This window comes from Macaca nemestrina, chromosome 5 (genome assembly GCF_043159975.1).
Source record: "Macaca nemestrina isolate mMacNem1 chromosome 5, mMacNem.hap1, whole genome shotgun sequence".
NCBI lineage: Eukaryota > Metazoa > Chordata > Mammalia > Primates > Cercopithecidae > Macaca > Macaca nemestrina.
The window spans coordinates 48,111,683-48,134,000 of NC_092129.1; the positions used below are offsets into that span (position 1 = coordinate 48,111,683).

The window sequence follows — 22,318 nt, forward strand, 5'->3', positions numbered from 1 at the left end:
TGCTTTAAAGTCTGTTTTATCTGATATAAGAAAAGCTACTCCTGGCCAGGCACGGTGGCTCATGCCTGTAATCACAGCACTTTGGGAGGCTGAGGCAGGTGGATCACGAGGTCAGGAGTTCAAGACCAGCCTGGCCAAGATAGTGAAACCCCGTCTCTAATAAAAATGCAAAAATTAGCTAGGCATGGTGGCGGGTGCCTGTAATCCCAGCTACTCAGGAGCCTGAGGCAGGAGAATCACTTGAACCCAGGAGGCAGAAGTTGCAGTGAGCAGAGACCATACCATTGCACTCCAGCCTAGGTGACAGAGTAAGACTCCATCTCAAAAAAAAAAAAAAAAGAAACAGAAAAGCTACTGCTGCTCACTTTTGGTGTCCACATGGAATATCTTTTCCTACCCCTTTACCTTAAGTTTATGTGAGTCTTTGTGTGTCAGGTGAGTCTCTTGAAGACACCAGGTACTTGGTTGGTTAATTCTTATCCATTCTGACATTTTGTGTCTTTTAAGTAGAGGATTTAGGCTATTTACATTCAATGTTATTATTGAGATTTGAGGTACTATTCACTTGGTTGGTTAATTCTTATCCATTCTGCCATTTTGTGTCTTTTAAGTAGAGGATTTAGGTCGTTTACATTCAGCATTATTATTGAGATATGACGTACTATTCACTTGGTTGGTTAATTCTTATCCATTCTGCCATTTTTTGCCTTTTAAGTAGAGGATTTGGGTCATTTAAATTCAATGTTATTATTGAGATGTGAGGTACTATTCTATTCATTGTGCTATTTGTTGCCTGAATACCTTGTTTTTTTTTCATTGTGTTGTTGTTTTATAGGTACTGTAAGATTTATGCTTTAATGAAATTCTAGTTTGGTGTATTTTAAGGATCTGTTTCAAGATTTAGAGCTCCTTTTAGCAGTTCTGCTGGTGCTGGCTTGGTATTGGCAAATTCTCTCAACATTTGTCTGAAAAAGACTATATTTCCTTCATTTATGAAGCTTAGTTTTGCTGGATTCAAAATTCTTGGCTGACAATTGTTTTAAGGAGGCTAAAGATAGGACCCCACTCCCTTCTAGCTTGCAGGGTTTCTGCTGAGAAATCTGCTGTTAATCTGACAAGTTTTCCTTTGTTGGTTACCTGATGCTTTTGCCTCACACCTCTTAAGATTCTTCCCTTTGTCCTTACTTTAGATAACCTGATGACTATGTGCCTAGGCTATGATCTTTTTGTGATGAATTTCCCAGATGTTCTTTGAGCTCCTTGTGTTTGGATGTCCAGATCTCTAGCAAAGCCAGGGAAGTTTTCCTCGATTATTTCCTCAAACATGTTTTCCAGACATTTAGATTTCCCTACTTCTTCAGGAACACCAATTATTCTTAGGTTTGGTCATTTAACACAATCCCAAACTTCTTGGAGCCTTTATTCATTTTTTAAAATTCTTTTTTCCTTGTCTTTGTTGAGTTGGGTTTATTCGAAAGCCTTGTCTTTGAGCTCTGAAGTTGTTTCTTCTACTTGTTCAGTTCTATTACTGAGAATTTCCAGTGCATTTTGCATTTCTCTAAGTGTGATTTCTTCATTTCCAGAAGTTGCGATTATTTTTTAGTTATGCTTTTTCACTGGAGATTTTTCCATTCATATCCTGTATCATTTCTTGATTTCTTTAAGTTGGACTTCACCTTTCTCTGATGCGTCCTTGATTAGCTTAATAATTGACCTTCTGAATTCTTTTTCTGGCAATTTGGAGATTTCATCTTGGTTTCGATCCATTACTGGTGAGCTACTGTGATCCTTTGGTGGCACTAAATAACCTTGTTTTGTCATGTTACCAGAATTGTTTTTCTGGTTCCTTCTCGTTTCAGTAGACTATATCAGAGGGAAGATCTGAGATTCAAGGCTGCTGTTCAGATTTTTTGGTCCCTTGGGGTGCTCCCATGATGTGGTGCTGTACCCCTTCCCCTAAGGAGGGCCTTCCTGAGAATCGAACTGCAGTGATTGTTATTTATCTTCTGGATCTAGCTGCCCAGTGGAGCTACCAGGCTCTGGCCTGGTACTGGGAAGTGTCTGCGGAGTCCTGTGACGTGATCTGTCTCCAGGTTTCTCAGCTGTGGATCCCAGCACCTGCTCTGGTGGAGGTAGCAGGGAAGAGAAGTGGACTCCGTGAGGGTTCTTGGTTGTATTTTTGTGCACTGGTTTTGTGTTGGCTGGCCTCCAGCCAGGAGGTGGCGCTATGAAGAGTGCATCAGCTGTGGGAGTGTAGGGAGGATACAAGCTTACCCTAGGGTCGCCTTTGGATGAGTATTCAAGTTTCTGAGGTGGTGAGGCTGGGCTATAGAGCTCCCAAGAGATTATATTTTTTGTCTTGGGCTACCAGGACAGGTAGAGAAAGACTGTCAGGCTGGGACAGGGTTCAGCATGTCTGAGCTCAGACTCTTCTTGGGCAGGGCTTGCTGCAGCTGCTGTGGGAGATTGGGGGTGTAGTTCCCAGGCCAAGGGGGTTATGTTCCCAGGGGAGTTGTGGCTGCCTCTGCTGTGTGACACAGGTCACCAGGGAAGTGAGGGAAAGCCACTTAGCTCCCATGCACCCTGCTACATGAAAAGCCGTTCTCACTCCCACCTCCCACCGTGCCACTCCCAACATCACACAGTTTATTTCCGGGCAGCTGGTGAGCAGTGCTGAGAACTTGCCCCAGGCTACAAGCCTCCCAGCTGAGAAAGCAAGCCAACTCACAGTTCCTCAGCTGTCCCACAGGGCCTGCAGCAGCAATCCACCTCCTTCAAAGAGTCTGTGGTTTCTCTTGGCTTTCCTGGTATGTTCCTGCAGTGGTTCCTGGAGCAAGTTCTTGATATGAGTCTCTATACATGGTTTTGTCTGAGTGGGAGCTGCAAGTTAGTCCTGCCTCTTATCTGCCATTTTTTCTCCCCACATTCTCCTAAATGGATTATTTTAAAAGAACTGTCTTCAAGTTCAGAAACTCTTCTGCCTGATCTAGTCTATTATTGAACTTCTCAATTTTAGTTTTATTTCACTCACTGAGTTATTCAGTTCTAACATTTGTTTCATTCTTCTTAATGATATCTATTTTTAAAAATTTCTCATTCAGCTTATGAATTGTTTTTCTGATTTCATTGAATCTATTTGTGTTCTCTTGTATCTTGCCAGATTTCCTTGTTATTTTGCATTTTGTCAGGTGATTTTAGATTGGTTTTCCTTTGGGGTCTGTTACTTAGAGAATTACTGTGTTCCTTTGAAGGCATCACTTTTCTTTTTTCTTATTTCCTGTTTCCCTATGTTGATATCTGTGCTTCTGGTGGGACACTGCCTCTTCTGATTTTATGGAGTAGCTTTCATAGGGAAAAATGTTTTTCTGTATATGCATATGTATCATAAATATACAGTTGGATAGGGTGCTTTGGCTTTGATTCAGTATGGGGGCAGTAATGTAGTCTCCGTATGATTTCTTCAGCTATAATCAGCATCATTGGTGTCTGTGAGTACCTCAGTGGCCTATGCTGTGGTTGTTTGTAAAGGCTATTGCATGGCTTTGCTGGGAACAGGGACACCAGGCAGATCAGTTTGGGGGCTCTGGCGTTAGGAAGCATGGGTGTATGGCAGCTCTACCACTGGAGTGGGCGGGTTCTCTGACAGCAGTGGGCCTAGGTGACTTCATCACTGGAGGGGGCAGGGTCATTGGTGATGGTAGCAGCCCTGGACAGCTAGTCCTTGGGTCCCTGAGGGATGCACTTGAGTACAAAACCACTTTGTTGGAGGGGGTGGGGTCTCCAGTGGTGACATATCTTGGCCAGGCTGGTTCTTTGGGCCTTGGAGGGCATGTGTGGGTGTGCAGCAGTTTTGCTCTGGAGGGAGCAGGTTGCCATCAGTGGTGGGCCTGGTCAGGCGGATCCACAGTCCTATGGGAGGGGCACCTACTCTGCTACTGCAGAGGTTGGGGTTGCTGGTGGCAGCAACAGCAGGCTTCAGGCAGGCAGCTCTTGGATTCTGAGGAGTGCATGCACTGCCTCCCTCTTTTCCATGGGCAGCCTTCCGACCGTAGTGGACTGCCTGTTTTCTGGGGTGTAGAATATCGTGTGTGCTCAGATGCTGGGGTCTTGGCTGCACAGCTGCTATCATGACTCTGCATCCCTCTGGGTGGATGTGATGGGATGTCCGAGGGACCCCAAAGATGAGGAGATTTAGGGGTTTTGGGGCCCCAGGGCAGGATGCACACTGGTGGTGGCTGTACTCTCAACATGATGATGTTCTGTGGCAGCCTGTGTCCTGCGGGCTTGGGGCTCAGCTTGATTTCCTCTAGGGAACAATGCAGTCACATGGTTTCCAGGTAACTCCCTATACTGGACTCAGGTCCTGTGAGCTGGGGGCTCTCCTCTTGTTAGGACTACAGGCAGCCAGGGTGGAAATGTGGACTGCTGGGGATCTTCACCTTACCTTTTTCCTGTGCCTGAGGTCTCTCTGGGCTCTGAGCCGATCCTAGCCAAGTGCTTTGCTTCCCTGTCTGTGCTACTGTCCCAAGTCTCCATGCCCCAGAGGGGCTTTGTCACTTCTTTGCTGAATTCCAGTGTTCTCCCCTAGACTCTCTGTTCAACATGTGACTGGAGGAGGTGAATGCTGGATACCTCTAGTCAGCCATCTTGATGATGTCTTCTGTAACTTTTCCCTATTTCTACAAATGATTATGATGCTGTAGGCCTGGCTGCCTGTGATATAAATAGGGGAGTAGGTCTCTTTGTTGAAGTTTATAATGATCACTCCATTATGGCCACAGAAATCACATTGGGAGAGACATAAGAAATTAAAGGATCTGTTATATATACTCACAGGAGTTACAGACAAGAGGCATGGCAATCCCCACCACATAGGGTCCATGTAGGAGCTCTGGGGAGTGGGCTCAACCAGGTAGATGGGGAGGGGAGAGAGAAAACCCATGGGTAAGTGGCTTTATTGGGGGCTAGAGTAGAGTACACAAACAAAAGGTGTGAGGGGATTGCACTGGTGCTTTTGAATGTCACTAGGTCAATGTCAGGAGAGGGCTAATGGGGAACTTGTGACAAGTACCAGCATTATCACACTGGTGCACCTGGTCATCTGGTTGGAGTGCTCATAACCTGTTGATGGAGGATGTTGAGGGATTGGGAAAATATGAAGTTTTAAACATTTACAGTATGCAGTCATTGCCTGTTGAGATCTTTATAATTAAAAGAATTCCAAGAAAGAATGCACACTCTTCTTATGTGCAGAATCACATTCATGATTTGAAGAGTCTCAACATAGTTTCTAGGAATCTAGAGCCCAGAACCACAGAACTGAGGTATAGTTAAGTATATCATGACACCATTTCAGAACACGTCATCAACTCGGTCTTGAATTTGCAGCATTCAACTGCCCAGCACAAAATTAGTCAGAAAACAGGCATAAGAAAGCTTACAGGATCTGAAATCCACAGGGCTTTCATTTTTGTTTTACACTAAAGTTTTAGAAGTTACACATGATTATAATGAAAGGAGAGTGGCATATCCCTTCCTTTCTATTGTCTACTTTTTTTTTTCTCGGCAACCAATCTTAGAATTTATTTGAAGAGGAGAAGAAATGAGTAAATCAGTGAATTAGAAAAGTAATGCAATCTTGTTGTATAAATACTAAGTTATCTCCAGGCTCTATGAAAATATCAAAAGAGAGAATTATTGTTTTAATTTATTGTAATTAAAAATATAAGCATATACAATATGGCACATTTAAATGGAGCCGGCTTAATATCTAAAATCAAAAATCGTTCTCTCTTTGTAGCCTATTTAACTTTATATTCTCAGCAACTTGCAGCACATGACAAACATTAGGCATTCAATAAATGTTGATGATTAAAAGAATGTTTATGCATGTGCTTTTGAAACTTGGAAGAATGTCGTATTTACATTTCTGTCCTTCCACCATCTTTCTGTCCTCAGTCCACTGATGATCAGATGAAAGAAAAGCACAAGTGATGTCAGCAAATGAATCAGAATTTCCAAACTGTAATGCAGGTGGCCATGGACAGTTGTAGGAGACAGAGTTCTGCTTGGCCTGCAACATGTGGACCTGGACTTTGATATAATTCAATCTAACAAACATGTATTATAAACCTATGATCTGCAAATCACCCTGATAGATATTGTGGGGCTGCAGGTTGAGGAAAACACAAAACAGATGCAGTTTTACAGGCTGGAAATGGCATATTTGAGATGGAAGAAGGCAAGTAGGAAAACAGCTCCACAAGCCAACAGCGTAGTCCCCAAAGGGCCGTTTACAGTTTGACAAGGAGAAGCCCTATTGTTATTCTGGCCTGTTTCCTCATTGCAAAAATAGAACCATGAACCTTTCTCTTCTGCTTATTATGATTTTAATGCATTGTCATGTGAAGTAAATATATACTGAAAGCAATAAATAAATAAATATTTAAACTCTAGAAAGATTGCTGAGCTTCAGTGATGCTCTAACAGGAAATACCAACAATCACATAGTGCCTCGGCTTACTGAAGAACTAATTCATGTTTATAAAGTGCTTTCAGAATGCAAAGCACTGAATAGGGTTAGAATATTATTATTATTACCAAAGATCTTTAAGCAGACAAGATCTTGATATTCTTATAATCACAGCAGGAGTTGTTCATTTCCCGTGTGATTTATGAGAAGAAAAAAATAATAAACTCCACCCCTCTTCACGCTTGATTTATCAGTTGTTCTTGTTATATGTAACTGATAGAGAACCTTAATTTAGGCAATGATTTATTCTCTTCAATATTATTTTGACATTTGGTAATTACTACAGATTTTGTGCATCTGTCTTTCCCAGAAGAGAAGGCATTAAATGCCACTTGGATGATCATTGGTTTTGCAGGAACTCAGATTTGATGTTATTCTTTTGGTAGATAGCATGACTTATGGTAACTTTCCAGCTCTGGGATACACAGATTGTACATTTCATTACTCATGGAGTCTGTGCCACACTGATGTTAGATATTTCATGAAAATAAGCTATTAGTTGAAAGAATATCTTAAATATTTTATATGAAAAAAAAACTGGCCTTTTCCAATTTCCATTCTAAAGTATTCTAAAGTAACTAAGATTCTGGAAATTTTCAAAAATGAAAGTAAGAAACTGGAACAGAGGTCAGACATTTCTTAGGAACCTCTCCCTAGGACTCTCAAATGGACCTCCCAAAGAAAACAAATAAGACCCCCAAAAACCAGGAACAAGGAGAGTTACATCAACAATGAGTCAGATGCTTTCAGAACTGCTTCATGCTATTCCCATATGTAAGCTTTCTTCTTACCAAATTTTATGGATGATGATAGCTTCTTCCATTGTGAATTTTCATCTGTGATCATTAGTTCTAACAAGTCCAGTCCTCCCATGTTAGATTTTGCAGATTTAAATTTTAATGTGAAGATTTGATTATTCTGTTTGTTCAGATCAGTAATAAATTTCAAGGCATTTACTTTTAGCTATTGCCAATGACATTTTTTGTTACTTTAACCAGAATATTATGAACTGGAAAAAATATATAATTTTTAAGCTGATGTTTGAATAAATTGTGAACTACCTTGTGAGGTAAAAAGCCAAGGAAAACTAGAGGGAGAAAGGGGAGACAGGGAGAGGCCAGGATGGAGAATGAAGAAAGATAGAGGAATAGAGGAAAGAAAGAAGGATAGTGTCATGAATGAGAAGATGTGAGATGGCCATAGAAAAGAGGAAGACAGGGTAAGGAGTTGGGAAAGGGGGAGGCGAGAGGAAAAAGAGGGTTAAAAATGTTCTAGAATAAAGAAGGCAGAATGGCAGAGTCAAATCATACACTTCTTTATACCCTACCTTCTCCATGGCTACTTAAGGTTTAGGGATTAATTTTTTTCTCTCTTTCTCTTGCTCTCTCTCTCTTTTTTTTTTTTTTTTTCTTTTTAAAGGCAGAGTCTCACTTTGTTGCACAGCCCAGGCTGAAGTGCAATGGTGCAGTCATAGCTCACTTTAACCTCGAACTCTTAGTCTCAAGGGATCCTCCTAACCCAACCTCCTGAGTAGCTCGAACTACAGGCACACCCCACCGTGCATGGCTAATTTTTAAATTTTAAAATTTTTGTAGAACCAAGTTCTCACTGTGTTGCCCAGGCTGATCTCAAATTTCTGGCCTCAAGCAATCCTCCTGCCTCAGCCTCCCGAAGTGCTGAGATTACAGGCATAAGCCACTGCACCTGGCCTTTTTTCTCTTTAGTGCCTGGTATAGTGCTTGGTGTGTTATAGGTACTCAATAACCATTTGATGAATCAATAGATGTTAATGGATCAAGCTAGCCTCCTTATGGTTCCTTGAACACCCTAGGTACCCTTCTCTTCTTGGACTGTGTCCTCAGAGATTTGCTTAGCTCACTCCTCTACCCTCCTCCTCACCTTTTCAGTAATGCCTACCTTGAGCAGTCAATTAGAAACTACAGCTAACCGCATACTCCCCACTCACTGAAATCCCCTAACCTGCTCCCCCTTCCCATGGCACTAATCATCCTTGATATAGAATGTGGTTTTGCTTGTATGTTTTATTTTTTTTATTTTTTTTTTTTTTTTGAGACGGAGTCTTGCTCTGTAGCCCGGGCTGGAGTGCAGTGGCCGGATCTCAGCTCACTGCAAGCTCTGCCTCCCGGGTTTACGCCATTCTCCTGCCTCAGCTTCCGGAGTAGCTGGGACTACAGGCGCCCGCCACCTCGCCCGGCTAGTTTTTTGTATTTTTAGTAGAGACGGGGTTTCACCGTGTTAGCCAGGATGGTCTCGATCTCCTGACCTCGTGATCCGCCCGTCTCGGCCTCCCAAAGTGCTGGGATTACAGGCTTGAGCCACCGCGCCCGGCCGCTTATATGTTTTATTTATGGTTTATTGTCTATCTTCCCTTGCTAGAATGGAATTTACATAGGGTAGGGGTCTTTATTTCAGTTGCTGATTTATCCCAAATACCTACAACAATGCCTGTATAAAATGGACAATCAATATTTGTTGCGTGAATGAATCATCCTTATCAATTTATGTCCATGTTTTCTCTTGTTCTCTTTTTCTCTCACTCATTCTCTCCTCCCCTTCATAATAGTTGACAGAGAGTACAACCTCAAAGCATTTACTTATTTTCTAACTTGTATTTAACCTCACTCTTCAATTTCAGGTGCAGTGCAGGAAAATCCTGCACACATGACCTGCTGTTCCCAGAAGGGGTCTTTTTGTGCATGTTATATTGCCATTATCGCCTGAGAAGGCCTGGACTGATGTCCAAAGAACACATTCCAGAACAATGCATAGCTACAGGTCAGCCTGGCTCAAATTTGTTGAAAAGCTCTTCTACATATTAATTGTTTTATCTGGGCATTAGTTATTCTCTCTCTCTAAGGAAATAACCGGACAATGGCTTTTTTTTTCTTTCTTTTTTTTTTTTTTTTTTCTTGAGATGGAGTCTCGCTCTGTCACCAGGCTGGAGTGCAATGGTATGATCTTGGCTCACTGCAACCTTTGACTCCCCGGTTCAAGTGATTCCCCTGACTCAGCCTCCCGAGTAGTTGGCATTACAGGCATGTGCCACCACACACAGCTAATTTTTGTATTTTTAGTAAAGAGGGGGTTTCACCATGTTGGCCAGGATGGTCTCGATCTCCTGACCTCATGATCTGCCCGACTTAGCCTCCCAAAGTGGTGGGGTTACAGGTGTGAGCCACCACACTCGGCCAGACAATGGCTTTTTAAGGCAATTTCATGCCATCACAAATCCCTTTGGAGAACTAATTTGCCATGCTAGGGTAGAATTCAAGGCTAATACTATTATTTGGCTTGCACTCAGCCCTTGTTTCTTTGTTTAAATGATGAGTCGGCCCAGCAATAGTATTAGTTCATCAAGAAGTCTATAAGTTATATTCAGATAATTTGAGGTCAGCAAAACCCAGAGTGTGGTTTACACAAGTGCTTTCTCCCCTAATACTTAAATCTATAGATATTTCAAAATAAACTTAATTCATATGTTTTCCATTCATTTGCCCTTAGGTCTTTATGTTTAGGGGAGGGGGTGGTGGAAGGCAGGAAGGTAGTGTTCTAGGAACTGGCTTCCTTCTTCACTGCCACAGACAGATCATTCATTAGCCACAGACCCGTTTTCTTGGCGGAAGTCCATACCTGTATCCTTTCCAGTTCCCTCTTAATTGAAGCTCCAACCTCAGCACACATCTGTGTTGCTGCCAAAGAAAGTAAAGTGGAAAGAGGCTGTATTTTCTATCATAGAACCACAGAATCCTAGAATCCTAAACTTCTGTTTCTAAAGATCATCTGGTTCATCTACCATGTGAACCTTAAATCACCTGGACAGTATCCTGGCTAATAACCTTTCAGCCTCTGATTAAGCATCTCCAGTGATGGAGCTTCAATAGCCAACCACAGTCACAGGTGGCTTTCAGCTACAGGAAAGACTCTTAGAAGGAACTGAATCTTCTTTTCTGCCACCCAAATTTCTCCAGTCCCTTCATCCATTCAGCAAGATTTAAAACCAGTCCTCTGTGTTCCCCTCATGTTCTCTTTCCACGAAGATTTCACTCTCTCCCATGATTTCAGGTTCTGCTCTACATGCGTCCTTCCCAGGTCTGTGCTTCCTAATCCAACTACCCTGTGGGCATCACATTCTGCCTCTGATACAAGGACCTTGAGGTAAACCATACTGATGGCTTGAGCTAACCCCTCCTTTAAATCTTATTTGTCTTGTGTTACCATCTCAAAAATGGCAAGATGCATCTCAAAGCTCCTCTTCCTATGACATCCCCCACAGTTAGGTGACAGGTCCTATCAGCTGCACCTCCAAAATAGCTCCCAGATCGGCCCCAGCCTCCTCATGTCCACAATGTCTGCTTTAGTTTAAGATTTGGTCATCTCTCAGCTGAACTGAGGCAGCAGCCTCATCTCTCATCTCCTGGCCTCTGCCCTCTTTCTTCACCAGTCCTTTTTTCATGTTACTTCCAAGTTTACCTTTCTCCAGATCATGGAGATAGCAAGAATGTGTTGATGGCCTCCCATCCTCATCTTATCTTTATACTTCTTTATTCGGGTCTTGTTGAAAGACGGTCAGCTAAAGAGAAGCCAGGACAAGAGTGTGGCAACCCCCAATGGAAAATATTCAATCTCAGCCAAGTGCGATGGCTCACGTCTGTAGTCCCAGCACTTTGGGAGGCCGAGGCAGGCGGATCACAAGGTCAAAAGATCGAGACCATCCTGGCTGACATGGTGAAACCCTGTCTCTACTAAAAATACAAAAATTCACTGGGCATGGTGGCACATGCCTGTAGTCCCAGCTACTCCGGAGGCTGAGGCAGGAGAATCGCTTGAACCCAGGAGGTGAAGGTTGCAGTGAGCCGAGATTGTGCCACTGCACTCCAGCCTGGCAACAGAGCGAGACTCCGTCTCAAAAAAAAAAAAAAAAAAAAAAAAGAAAAAAAGAAAAGAAAATTCAATCTCATACATTTTTCATGACCCTTTGATTCTGAATCTGATCTACTTAATTAGTCCCCAAACTGCCTGGTTCTTGAGGGATACTGAGGTGCTGGCTGACTTCCCTGAGCCCACTTATGCCTCTTCTTGAGGTGCAGCTTGTACAGGAGGTCCTCAGCATCCTCCCTGTCCCTTTTAACCTGTGGCTAACACAGCACTCCAGCCACACTGTCACAGCCCCTGCACACTGCGCTCCCGAACTGAGTGGGTATAGAGCCCTTTTCTACCATTCAGAACTCTGCTTCTTATCCGAGTGTGCTCATACATGCATCACCTCTCCCATTACATCACTTGCTCATGCGTGCATTGCTTCTCCCATGCCTATCCCTTATTTATGACCCTCTTTACACAGCAGGTACCTCTCCTGTAGCATCTGCTGTGCTGTACTGGTAGTTTGTTGCTACATTTTTTGGAAGTTGGTGTCCTTTGGGGGCAGGCAGATGGTCTTAGCATCCTCTGCATATTCCATTATCTGGCTCAGTGCTTGGCACATAATAGGTCTCAGAAATGTTCTTTGAAGGAATGCATGAATGAATGGTTGAGTGAACGAACCTCTATCACATTTCCTTATTCTCCAAGTCTAGTAACACTTTCTGGAAAGGAAATAAAATTATTTTCTCTAAGTGAACCTAAGCCGGTACCTATGATCATTGAATTTTCTACATCCTTCAGTGAGCCATTCTAGCCTTTCAGTGATTCATTGTAGAACCTTATAGCACCCTTGTCAAGCTGATTGATTTATAATTTTCAGGATCCATATTCTTCTTTCAAACAAACGGCACAGCTATATCTGATGGCCTCCAAGTGTCCAGCCTAATAACTTGCCCAAGCGCTCACAGCCTATGAGCAGCCAATCTTGGACTGGACCACTCAAGAGCTGCCCTCTCTGTACCTGTGTGCCGTGGGGCCTTTCTCCATGGAGCCTTGTAAACATCTAGTTAGAGATGCTGCTGAATTTAAATTATCATTATATTTCACCAAACATATTTCATTAAGTGACTGATAAACATTCCTGGCATTTTTTATTATTTTCCTTTTCATCCAAGCAAGGATGATTTTCTCCTATTGTTTTTACCATCTCTGTATCTATATGCAGGAACTGAGCTTACAGGTAATGGTCTAATTCAGATATGTGTAAACCTTGCTGTAATAAGTAGCCCAGATTGGTAGAAACATTTCCCCTTTATGCAACTCATTTCATCCTTATCAAGTACATTAATTCATTGGCTCTGGTAATATAGCTAATGATCCTGTATATCCAGGTGCTGCTGCTGATATTGCTGCTATCTCCATGTGCTGGGATAAACAGACCATTGTTAGTAGACATTCCTTCTGATACCTACCCTCTGCCATCACTACGTACATACTAATATGTCTTTTTTACTCTGTTCTTTTTCCCACACCAGTTTAAGCCAAAAAGAGCCACTTCATTTCCTTAAGTTGCACTTCTAATGAATGCAGACATTTGAAAGGGGCCTGAACCGGATAACCTTTCGAGTTTTCTCTGGTTTTATTATTCTGTGAAGATAGTTTGGTGTAAATGATTTAAGAGGTTAGTCAGAATGGAATTCTGTGTTCAAATGGTCTTCTTCAATTTCTCTACTGAGCTCTACTCATAGGAAACGTAGAGTGTGTTGTGGGATTCACGCGGTTGTCCTCACAAGTACAGAGCACAGTGCCTGCCACACAGCAGGCCCAATAAATAAAATTAAACAAAGTTAATGTAAACAAAAGTAAAGCCTCCCTAGAGCTAAAGATTTTAACTTATTACCGTATAATAACTAGCAAGTTAGTGTCAATCTCAATCTAAAGTTTCAAAGAAAACTGCCCCGGTAGAAATCTTATATTTTTAGCAACACTGAATTTGTACTCCTAACAAAAAAAGTAATGAAATTCCTTTAAAACTAATATAAAATGTAAGTTACTTATCCTTGGACAGAGAATTCAAATCTTCCTTATTTATTGTTAAGAATTCCCCCCTTCGTTATACCTATTCGAAAGATCTTTGCTTAAACTCAGAATTTGACTGCTCATACTCACACATATGGCAAATATGAACTAATCAGACCGCAGATATTTTGCTGCATTCCATGGTGTCTCATTTATTTGTTTAATTTGCAGCTATAGCAACTAGATTCCACCACTTTGGGCTTTTACACAGAACTGCAGTATGATCAGCTTGGTTGAAGTTTGGCACTCGACACTCTGCTCAATTGAAGACATATGCACAAAATCACTTACCACATTTTTTAACCTGTTTTTCACACTGGGTAGGTCTGTAATATTTGCATAAAAATATGAAAAGCAACCTTCTGCGGGGAGAGAAAGCAATTAAAAGATGTTGCGACCTTTCCTTCTGCAGCATTTCAAAGCTTAAAGTTTTCTTGGCATGCTTTTCAAATGCCCATCTGACTTTGAAGCAGGCTGCTGCTCCACAGAAAGCTTGCTCCAGCAATGACTAAAGGATTGACCTGGTGCCATGCATGCTGCTCTGCACAAGAAGGGCATTTGGAAATGACCTTGAAATGAAGTTTTGCCAAGTTGATGAAATACAGGCCTTCAAGGAGTGCCATTTCACAAGTGATGTACAGAAGGGTATCCGCAGCATTGTCAAAAATTGCCCCTTAATTTGGTGTTGGATGAACATGAATTTTTAACCTCCTTAAGGAATGATACTCACTCTTGATTTTATTAGTTGCATTTTGTAACAGGTTGGAAAAATTAGGTAATGGAAAACATTGGCATATCACTGTTGTTTCTTTTAGGTGATTTTTAAAAAACATTTGCTGAAGGAGAGGTTGATGCTCAAAGGATACAATGATAAATGGAGAGATGGGAGTTTAAAATGAAGGATAAGCCACAAATGAGGATGAAGCTAATGGATAGAGAAAAGATGGGAGGAAGAGGTATCTCTCTTTACTTGTAAGCTGCCCATCGATATGATTTAGACTCTAGGAGGAGGGCGTTTCTTTCCTCAGTATGCACACTCATAGAGTAAACTGTTGTCACTGTTTAAACATGTTAATTGATGTTGACACCAGTTGTTGCTATATGGTTTTCCATTTTACTGAGTGATATATTTATGTTGCTGCATAATGTTGCCTGATTGCACTTCTCATGCTGGTGAAGTTGGCTGACATTTCAGACTCTGTATAACATGAAGCTGTGCTTTAACCTTATTTGGAAGTCAGGGTTAGCGTGGCACTGGAAGGCTGCTTCAGCTTCCCTCCCTGTGACCTCCCTTCTATAACCCTGGCAAGGCTGAGACAGTCCAAGTTTGGGGCAGTCAAGGTGAGACAGCAGAAGATTTCGGGGTACAAGTCATCTATTCTCTTACGCCAGCTCTATACTTCTTTTAACAAATACACTTCTTTTAAAAATTACTAAATAAATAAACTTCTTTAAAAAATAATAATAATAAATAAATAAATAAGACCATCTAACCCTTCCAGAACTCTCTAAGGAGACTGTAGAAGACTTCTGGCCACTCTCATTTTTAAAATTCTAATAATCTCTACAAAGTAATCCTGGGAAACATACATCTGTAAGACCGACAATAGCAACTTCCCAGAACATTCCTTTTTACACTGCCTCGGATTTTTCAATAAGTAATTTGGTATTTCTATAAATTTAAAGTGGATTCAGTAAAATTAATGAATTTTTTTTCTTAAAAGCTCAAGCCTTCCAGACTCATCATTTTGTAGAGTTACATACATAAGCCATGCAACTGAGATAAAAGTCAAAGTTATAGATTATAATTGTTTATACAACTGTTCACAATTTTTTTTTTTTTTTTTTTTGGAGACTTTTTTAGAGTCTCATTGTGTCATCCAGGCTGGAGTACACAGTGGCACTATCATGGCTCATTGCACCCTCTGCACCCTCAAACTCCTGGGCTCCAGCGATCCTCCTGCCGCAGCCCCCCAAGTAGCTGGGACCACAGGTGTGGACCACCACACCTGGCTACTTTTTTTTTATTTTTTGTAGAGACAATGGGCTCACTGTGTTTCCCAAGGTAGAGACAATGGCCTCACTATGTTTCCCAGGCTGGTCTCAAACTCTCAAACTCCTGGCCTCAAGCGATCCTCCTGCCTCAGCTTTCCCAAAGTCCTGGGATTACATGCATGAGCTACCACACCCAGCCCCTGCTCACATTTTATATAGTAACATATTTTAAGAACAGTAATGTATTTGCAAAATAGTTTTTTAATGCAGTAATTTATTATATATTGAAATCAAGCTTGATGATCTTTCATTAGGTTTTGCTGAGTATCATATGCTAAATTATTTGCTTATGAATTTTTCCCCAATTGCCTATATTTGGTAAGTTTGCATGCAAGGTTCTGACATAGAAAACTCAGAAATATTTCATCATTTTACCTTACTATCCTTTTTGATGTGTCTTAAAGGTGATTTGCTTTAAATTGCACTCTCATCCTTTTTTTCTGTACCTAAATGTTTTTAACTGAAGAACACAATTTCCCTCAAAACCCTCATCCCTAATTTAGAGCCCTCTTATTTTAATATGAGTCATTTTAAATGTATTTCCTGAAATACTTCTCAGCTTCGTAAATAAAGAAGAGATATATCTTAGTCCATTCAGGCTGCTGTAACAGAATAGCACACATTGGGTGGCTTATAAACAACATAAACTTATTTATCATAGTTCTAGAGGCTGGAAAGTCTAAGAGCGGGGTGCCAGCATGGTTGGATTCTGGTGAGGATCCTCTTCCAGATTACAGCCTTCCAGCTTCTTGCTGTGTCCTCACATGGCTGAAGGAACAAGGAATCTCTCTGGAGCCTCTTTTAAAAGCCCACTAATCCCGTTCATTGAGGACTCCACCCCAGTGACCTAATCACTTCCCAAAGGGCCATCTCCTAATGCCATAGCCTTAGAGGTGAGGGTTTCAACATACGAATTTTGAAAGGACAGAAACATTCAGCCCATAGCAGGATGAGAAATAGAAAGGAAAGTACAACAAAGAACATCAACCATAAGGAACACCATGACTTCTGATATTTAATATCATGGATCACAGATTGCAGGAGTCGAGAGACAGAATAAAAAGACAAGGCCCGGGCCTGGTGAGTTTTTGATGCCTGAGACTTCTCATGCCCTTGCTCTCCCACTGACCTCAGTGCTCAGCACTGGCTTTCTTCTGTCAATATTTTCCATTTATCTTTTGGTGTAAACATTTTAGAGATGAGAAAAGTAGGGAGCTTATTATTTAGTCTGATCAGACAGTATCTTCACTTTTAAGTTATATTCAGAATTTCATTGTCCTGTTTTTTTTTTTTTTAAGAATCATATAAGATTATTTTTGTGTATGGGAATAAACTATAAAGCATTTTCTTACAAAAATCTTCATTCAGTGTCCTGGCACAGCTCCTTCAGCTGAACAGAGGCCTTCTTTCCAAAGCCCCAGGTAAGGACTTTCTCAACCTGTATTCTAACATGATGGGATGTTGTCCTCTTTGCTTTCCTATCTTATTGCAAACTCTCAAACATTTTCTACATTACCATCATTTATATTTATACTAGCACACATGTTTGAAAGAGATATGATCCCCATTGAAAACTCTTTTCCTTTGAAAGCCATCCCATTTCTAGAGATCTTGATGATGCTTTCTTCTTTCCATGCCATTGAAGTTGCATTAATGTTGGTCAACCCTGGATGGCTCAGGTCTCATACTCAGAGGTTCTGATGGATTCTGTCTGGGATAAGACAAATAGATATCTGGGATATCTTTTTTTTTTTTTTTTTTAATGCTCCCTTACATAGTTCTGAGCCACATTTGAAGATCTTTGAATTTGTTGGTCTCACAAGCATCCCTGGGGTTCAAAAACTGTGGTTATTGGAAGAACACAAAGTAAGGGAAGCTGTCCTGGTGATATCTAGATCTGAGCTGAATGGAGATTATGGCAAAGAGACAAACCTGAGTTAATCTGCATAATCACACACACATAACTCTAATGGGTTGGTTTAGGGTGGTATCTTTGCCTCAGTTTCTATTGCAATAAAATACTGGCACCATCTCAAGATTCTCGGAAAATTTAATTAATATTAATATTTAATATAAGATTAAAAGTGTACTACAAGTTTCAATTAGCATTAATCCTTTAAAATATGGAGTTAAATCATCTATAACTAATTAAAGACTGCAGTTAACAGGGGACATGAGTTTTTTCTGGGTTACGTGAAACAAAATATAAATCTTTTATATAACTCAATTTCCTACAGAAAAAAACTTACTTGTCAGTGGGATTTTAAAGTTTTATTTTATTTTCTTGGATCTCATTACTTTTCCATAAATCCTATAAGCAGAATTACAATGAGGTGAGTCATAGTCTTAACACTTTTTTGGAGCTTCTTCTGCCAAAGCAGCTTGGAATATAGAGGATTTTCGAAAACTGTGTTTGGGGAACATGGGAAGGTATGGGAAAGGAAGGAAAGGTGGGAATCTAGGAGGAAAGAAGGAAGAAGGAAAAGAAAGGGGAAGGGACGGGAAGGAAGGACACAAAACATTTTACTTTAGATTACATTTAAAAAATCTTAATGGCATTTATAAATGTAAAACTTTTCTGGTATCTCATTTGCATGTTTTAGACAACCCTGAGGTGCAAATGATTTTGGGTTTCAAAAGTTCGTTCATGAGCCAGTTATTTGGAACTGGAAACACGGTTTCCCATAATTTTGTTATATAAGTGCTAATTCATTTTTGAGGCTAGTTCCCAAACTCTCCTCATTCTGTTTTGAAGCTGAATTATCATGCATTTACAATGATAAACAGTAGATTATACAGTTGAAGACTTGTAGATGTAAAAAACATAAAAGTGATAAAATCAATTGTTTAATTGCTTTAAACTTTTAACTTCAGTGCTGGTGCTGGAGGGAAAGCAGATTTAATTTCAGGAGTCTGAGGGTGTTCAAGACATCTAAGGTTGATCTTTGAGAGCATCCATCAAAGAAGCAGCAGTCATTCTCTCGGGAGGGCCTCTGCAGTCATGCTATGTGCTTCAATCTGGTCACTAAAAAGCCACATCCTTAGACCGAATGAATAAGTCCTCAACAAAAATGCCTTCTTTTCTTCCTAGGCCAGGCATGGTGGCTCACGCCTGCAATCCCAGCACTTTGGGAGGCCATGACAGGTGGATCAGTTAAGGTCAGGAGTTCGAGACCAGCCTGGCCAATGTGGTGTAACCCCATCTCTACTAAGAATACAAAAATTAGGCAGGCATGGTGGCACATGCCTGTAGTCCCAGCTACTCAGGAGGCTGACGCAGGAGAATCTATTGAACCGTGGAGGTGGAGGTTGCAATGAGCCGAGATCGTACTACTGCACTCCAGCCTGGGCGACAGGGTGAGACTCTGTCTCAAGAAAAAAAAAAAAAAAAAAAAAAAAAAAAAAAAAAGCCTTACTTTATTCCTATAACCAGTATGAATGGAGCACATATTATGTGCTAGGTGCTCCTCACTATTTATGCTAGCAGGCAAAACAGAAAGAACTCCTGTCCCTGTGAGTTTATAATCTAGTGAAGGAGACAGATATCCAAATACCTGTACAAGTAGATGACCTATGATCCATCCGTTTTTATAAAAAGTTATTGTATGAACATTCAAGTCCATATAAATTTACAAGGAATAGTGATGACACATAGAGGGTGGATCTGGGGAGTGGAATACATAAATCTTTGAGTAACCGCTAGGGGCCTGCCACTTCCATATGCTATCACATTTGTTCCCTAAGTACCACTGAGTGGGAGGGATCATCACCACCATTCCACAGGTGAGGAGCTGAGACTCAAAGGAGTTAAGGAATCTGTCCATGATGATCCAACCAAGAGCCCAGGTTCAAATCAAGTGTGTCCAGCTCCAGGCACTTTAAACTGCCTGCTCTGCAAAACCACTCTGAAGATATTTTCTATTATTTTATTCAATATGAGCATATCCATGCAATAATCTCTTTCTAAAATTTAGTAATAGAAGCCATGTTGCCTCACCTGATAGTGACGCATTCCTTTCTGCTAATGAGAGCTCTTTCCACTTCTCCTCTGACACGGTTAGTGCCCTCGAGCCACAGCCAGCCTATCTGTGGCTTCAGGTACAGTTTTCTGTCTTTCATTCCTACCATATATTTTGTCTGATTCTTCATTTTGTCTTGATTTTCACCACCCTGAGCCTTTCATTGCAAGCTGCTTTGACCTTTTGAGAAATAGTGAGAATATATAGAAAAGAAATAGACTTCTGTCGTGTAAATTCCACAAAGCTCTCTTTTTATATCCTCCACATGACCTAGAACAGGGCCTTGCACTTAGAAGTGAAAAATAACTATTGGTTGTTAAATGATCATAGCAATTCTGAAGGACAGTTCTGCTTATTTTAAGGAGAACTAAGAAGTTGATGGCTCTGGCTTTATATGTGAACTTCGTTGTAAAACGTACTGCTTTCCTATTCCTTAATAGAGATTTGTCTCTTGTATTTTCTTCTGTTTACCACTCGTAAATGGAATGTGAAGGACAATGATCACAGCTTACATGCGTCACATTCGTTCCTCTTGCTGTGCTAAGCCCTTTTAGATAATGTTTATTTAATCCTCACAACCTGATTATTATCCCATTTCATGGAAGGGCATATTGAAGGTTAGAGAATTTCAGGGATTTAGGAGGAAAGTGAGGAAATAAACTTTCTCCTGATGATTCAGCAAGATATAGGAAAAAAAAAATAAGGGAAGAAAAAGGATATATATTTCAGTATAGATGAGAGATATAAATTGCTTTAAGTATAATCAGTAAAATGTGGGAGAGGCTGGAGAAAGTCACAAATGATTTATGAGGGCATGATTCTTTCTGCTTACCCCTGTGTATTAGTCCACTCTCATATGGCTATAAAAATACTACTGGAGACTGGATAATTTATAAAGGAAAGAGGTTTCATTGACTTACAGTTCCGCATGGCTGGGTAGGCCTCAGGAAACTTATAATCATGGCAGAAAGGGAAGCAGGCATGTCTTACATGGCGGCAGGCGAGAAAGAGCAAGCATGTGAAGGAAGAACTGTCAAACACTCACAAAACCATTAAATCTCATGAGAACTCACTCACTATCATGAGAATAGCATGGGGGAAACTGCCCCCATGATTCCCATCCTCTCCCATGAGGTCCGTCCCTTGACATGTGGGGGTTATGGGGATTACAATTCCAGATGAGATTTGGGTGGGGACACAGAGCCAAACCAAATTGCCCTATCATGATGATGAGCAGGGAAAAGTCCTGTGCAAACTGCAGTTTTTAAATATGAGACATTCTCTTCTCAGGTGATCATAATTTGGGTTGACTTATAAACTTCTTGAATCCATCTATTTATTTGGATAATTTCAAGTCGAATAGTTTATGTGTGGATAAAAACCTAAAGGTCCCTATAGTCCCTCTGGCCTGGCTTGTGTTTTTGGGAGTCCCCCAAGATGCTGTAACCTCAGGACCCCTGGAGAACCTGAACATGTGCTTGATCTCGCCACGTCACGGCAGGTGGCCCCTAGCATGCTGCCTGTCGTCACTGTCCCTGATGCTGTCCTGCAGCGGCACCCAAGGCTCTCTAGGCACATCTGCAGCTCTCTAGACCAGAACCATAAAGAAACAAGGTTTTATCTGTCTAGTCCCACTGGAAAGAGGGAGAAGCCCCGTTGTGAGCAGTACTATGGAGGAGTCCCTAGAAAGTGGGCCTCACCCAGAGAATGAAGAGGAGTCGTAGTAAGAGATTAACCCATTCATGGAGATTGGCCCAACACATATTTATTTAACCCCTTGTGTCTGGGATTGTTCTGGATATTGACTGGGTTCCTCTTGAGAAAGAACAGCCAATAAAGGAGGGGAAATTAAAGCTCCTTGGAAGGGTGGAGAAGTGAAGAGCTCTGGGACCACTGTAAAGGCTGAAGGTGGGAGTTTAGGGTGGCTATGGTGATTTAGGGAGCAATTTCCATTTCATGCTGAGTCTAGGGAATTCGGAATATTTACATATAGCTGGAAGAGGAGGTAAAGGTGGAGCATAGCTGGAGGTGTGATTAGAGAAATAAGCAGGGGTTCAGATCCTGGAGACTCCTACATACCAAAAACTAGTTTAGGTTTTACCCTATAGGAAACAAGAAGTAAGGCTAAGTTGTGTGTGAGTACAATGATTAGTTTACACACTGGAGAAATGGGAAAGAAAGGAAACATGACTCAGTGTTATCCTGATAGCTTTGGGAAGTTTTTGAAGAGTTTTAAGCAGGGGGAAGTTGGGGTCAGATGAACATTTTAGAAGGCTTCCCTCTCCAGGGCTGCGGGAAAACGTTGACAAGCACAGGCTGGATTTAGGAAGGAACAGAAGAAGGCTGAGAGTGGAACCTTGGCGACCGGCCACCCTGAGGGAGCGCCGGGGAGGACACAATGCAGGGAAGCTGGGAGGGAGCCCTTGCCAGGGAGGGAGAAGATCTCAGGGAGGAGGAGTGCAGGGCAGCTGAGGAGAGCACTTCCAGAAGGAGGCAGGGCTGGCAACATCCTGGGCACAAGGAGGTCTGACCAGACAAGGACAGTGGCTGGCAGAGGTGCTCCTGAGTGCCAAAGTGATGACAAGAAAAGCCACCAGAAGAAAAGAGGAGCCTTGCCTGGAAAACAAAAAGCAATTAAACATCTTGTCATGTGGCATTTTTTTAGGGGAAAGATGATGGATGGCTTCATCTTTTATTTGATCCCGAAGCAAGGGCAGATTGAGAAGTGGTGTCTGAGGGGCAGATGATTTTC

At 41.4% G+C, this 22,318-nt stretch overlaps 1 protein-coding gene across 6 annotated transcripts in view; it reads left to right on the forward strand.

Moving 5' to 3' along the window:
- Positions 1–22,318, forward strand: part of LOC105465752 (androgen induced 1) — a 275,445-nt gene that overhangs the window by 112,762 nt on the left and 140,365 nt on the right. The window contains exon 4 of one of the 6 annotated variants that reach the window (XM_071096534.1): positions 16,916–16,968. The exons of 4 other annotated variants lie outside the window; for them this stretch is intronic. In XM_071096534.1, coding sequence (XP_070952635.1) covers positions 16,916–16,968 — 53 coding nt within the window. Of the gene's footprint in view, positions 1–14,307; positions 16,883–16,915; positions 16,969–22,318 lie in introns of those variants that run through there. One more of the 6 variants, XM_011714330.3, reaches the window with a different exon arrangement.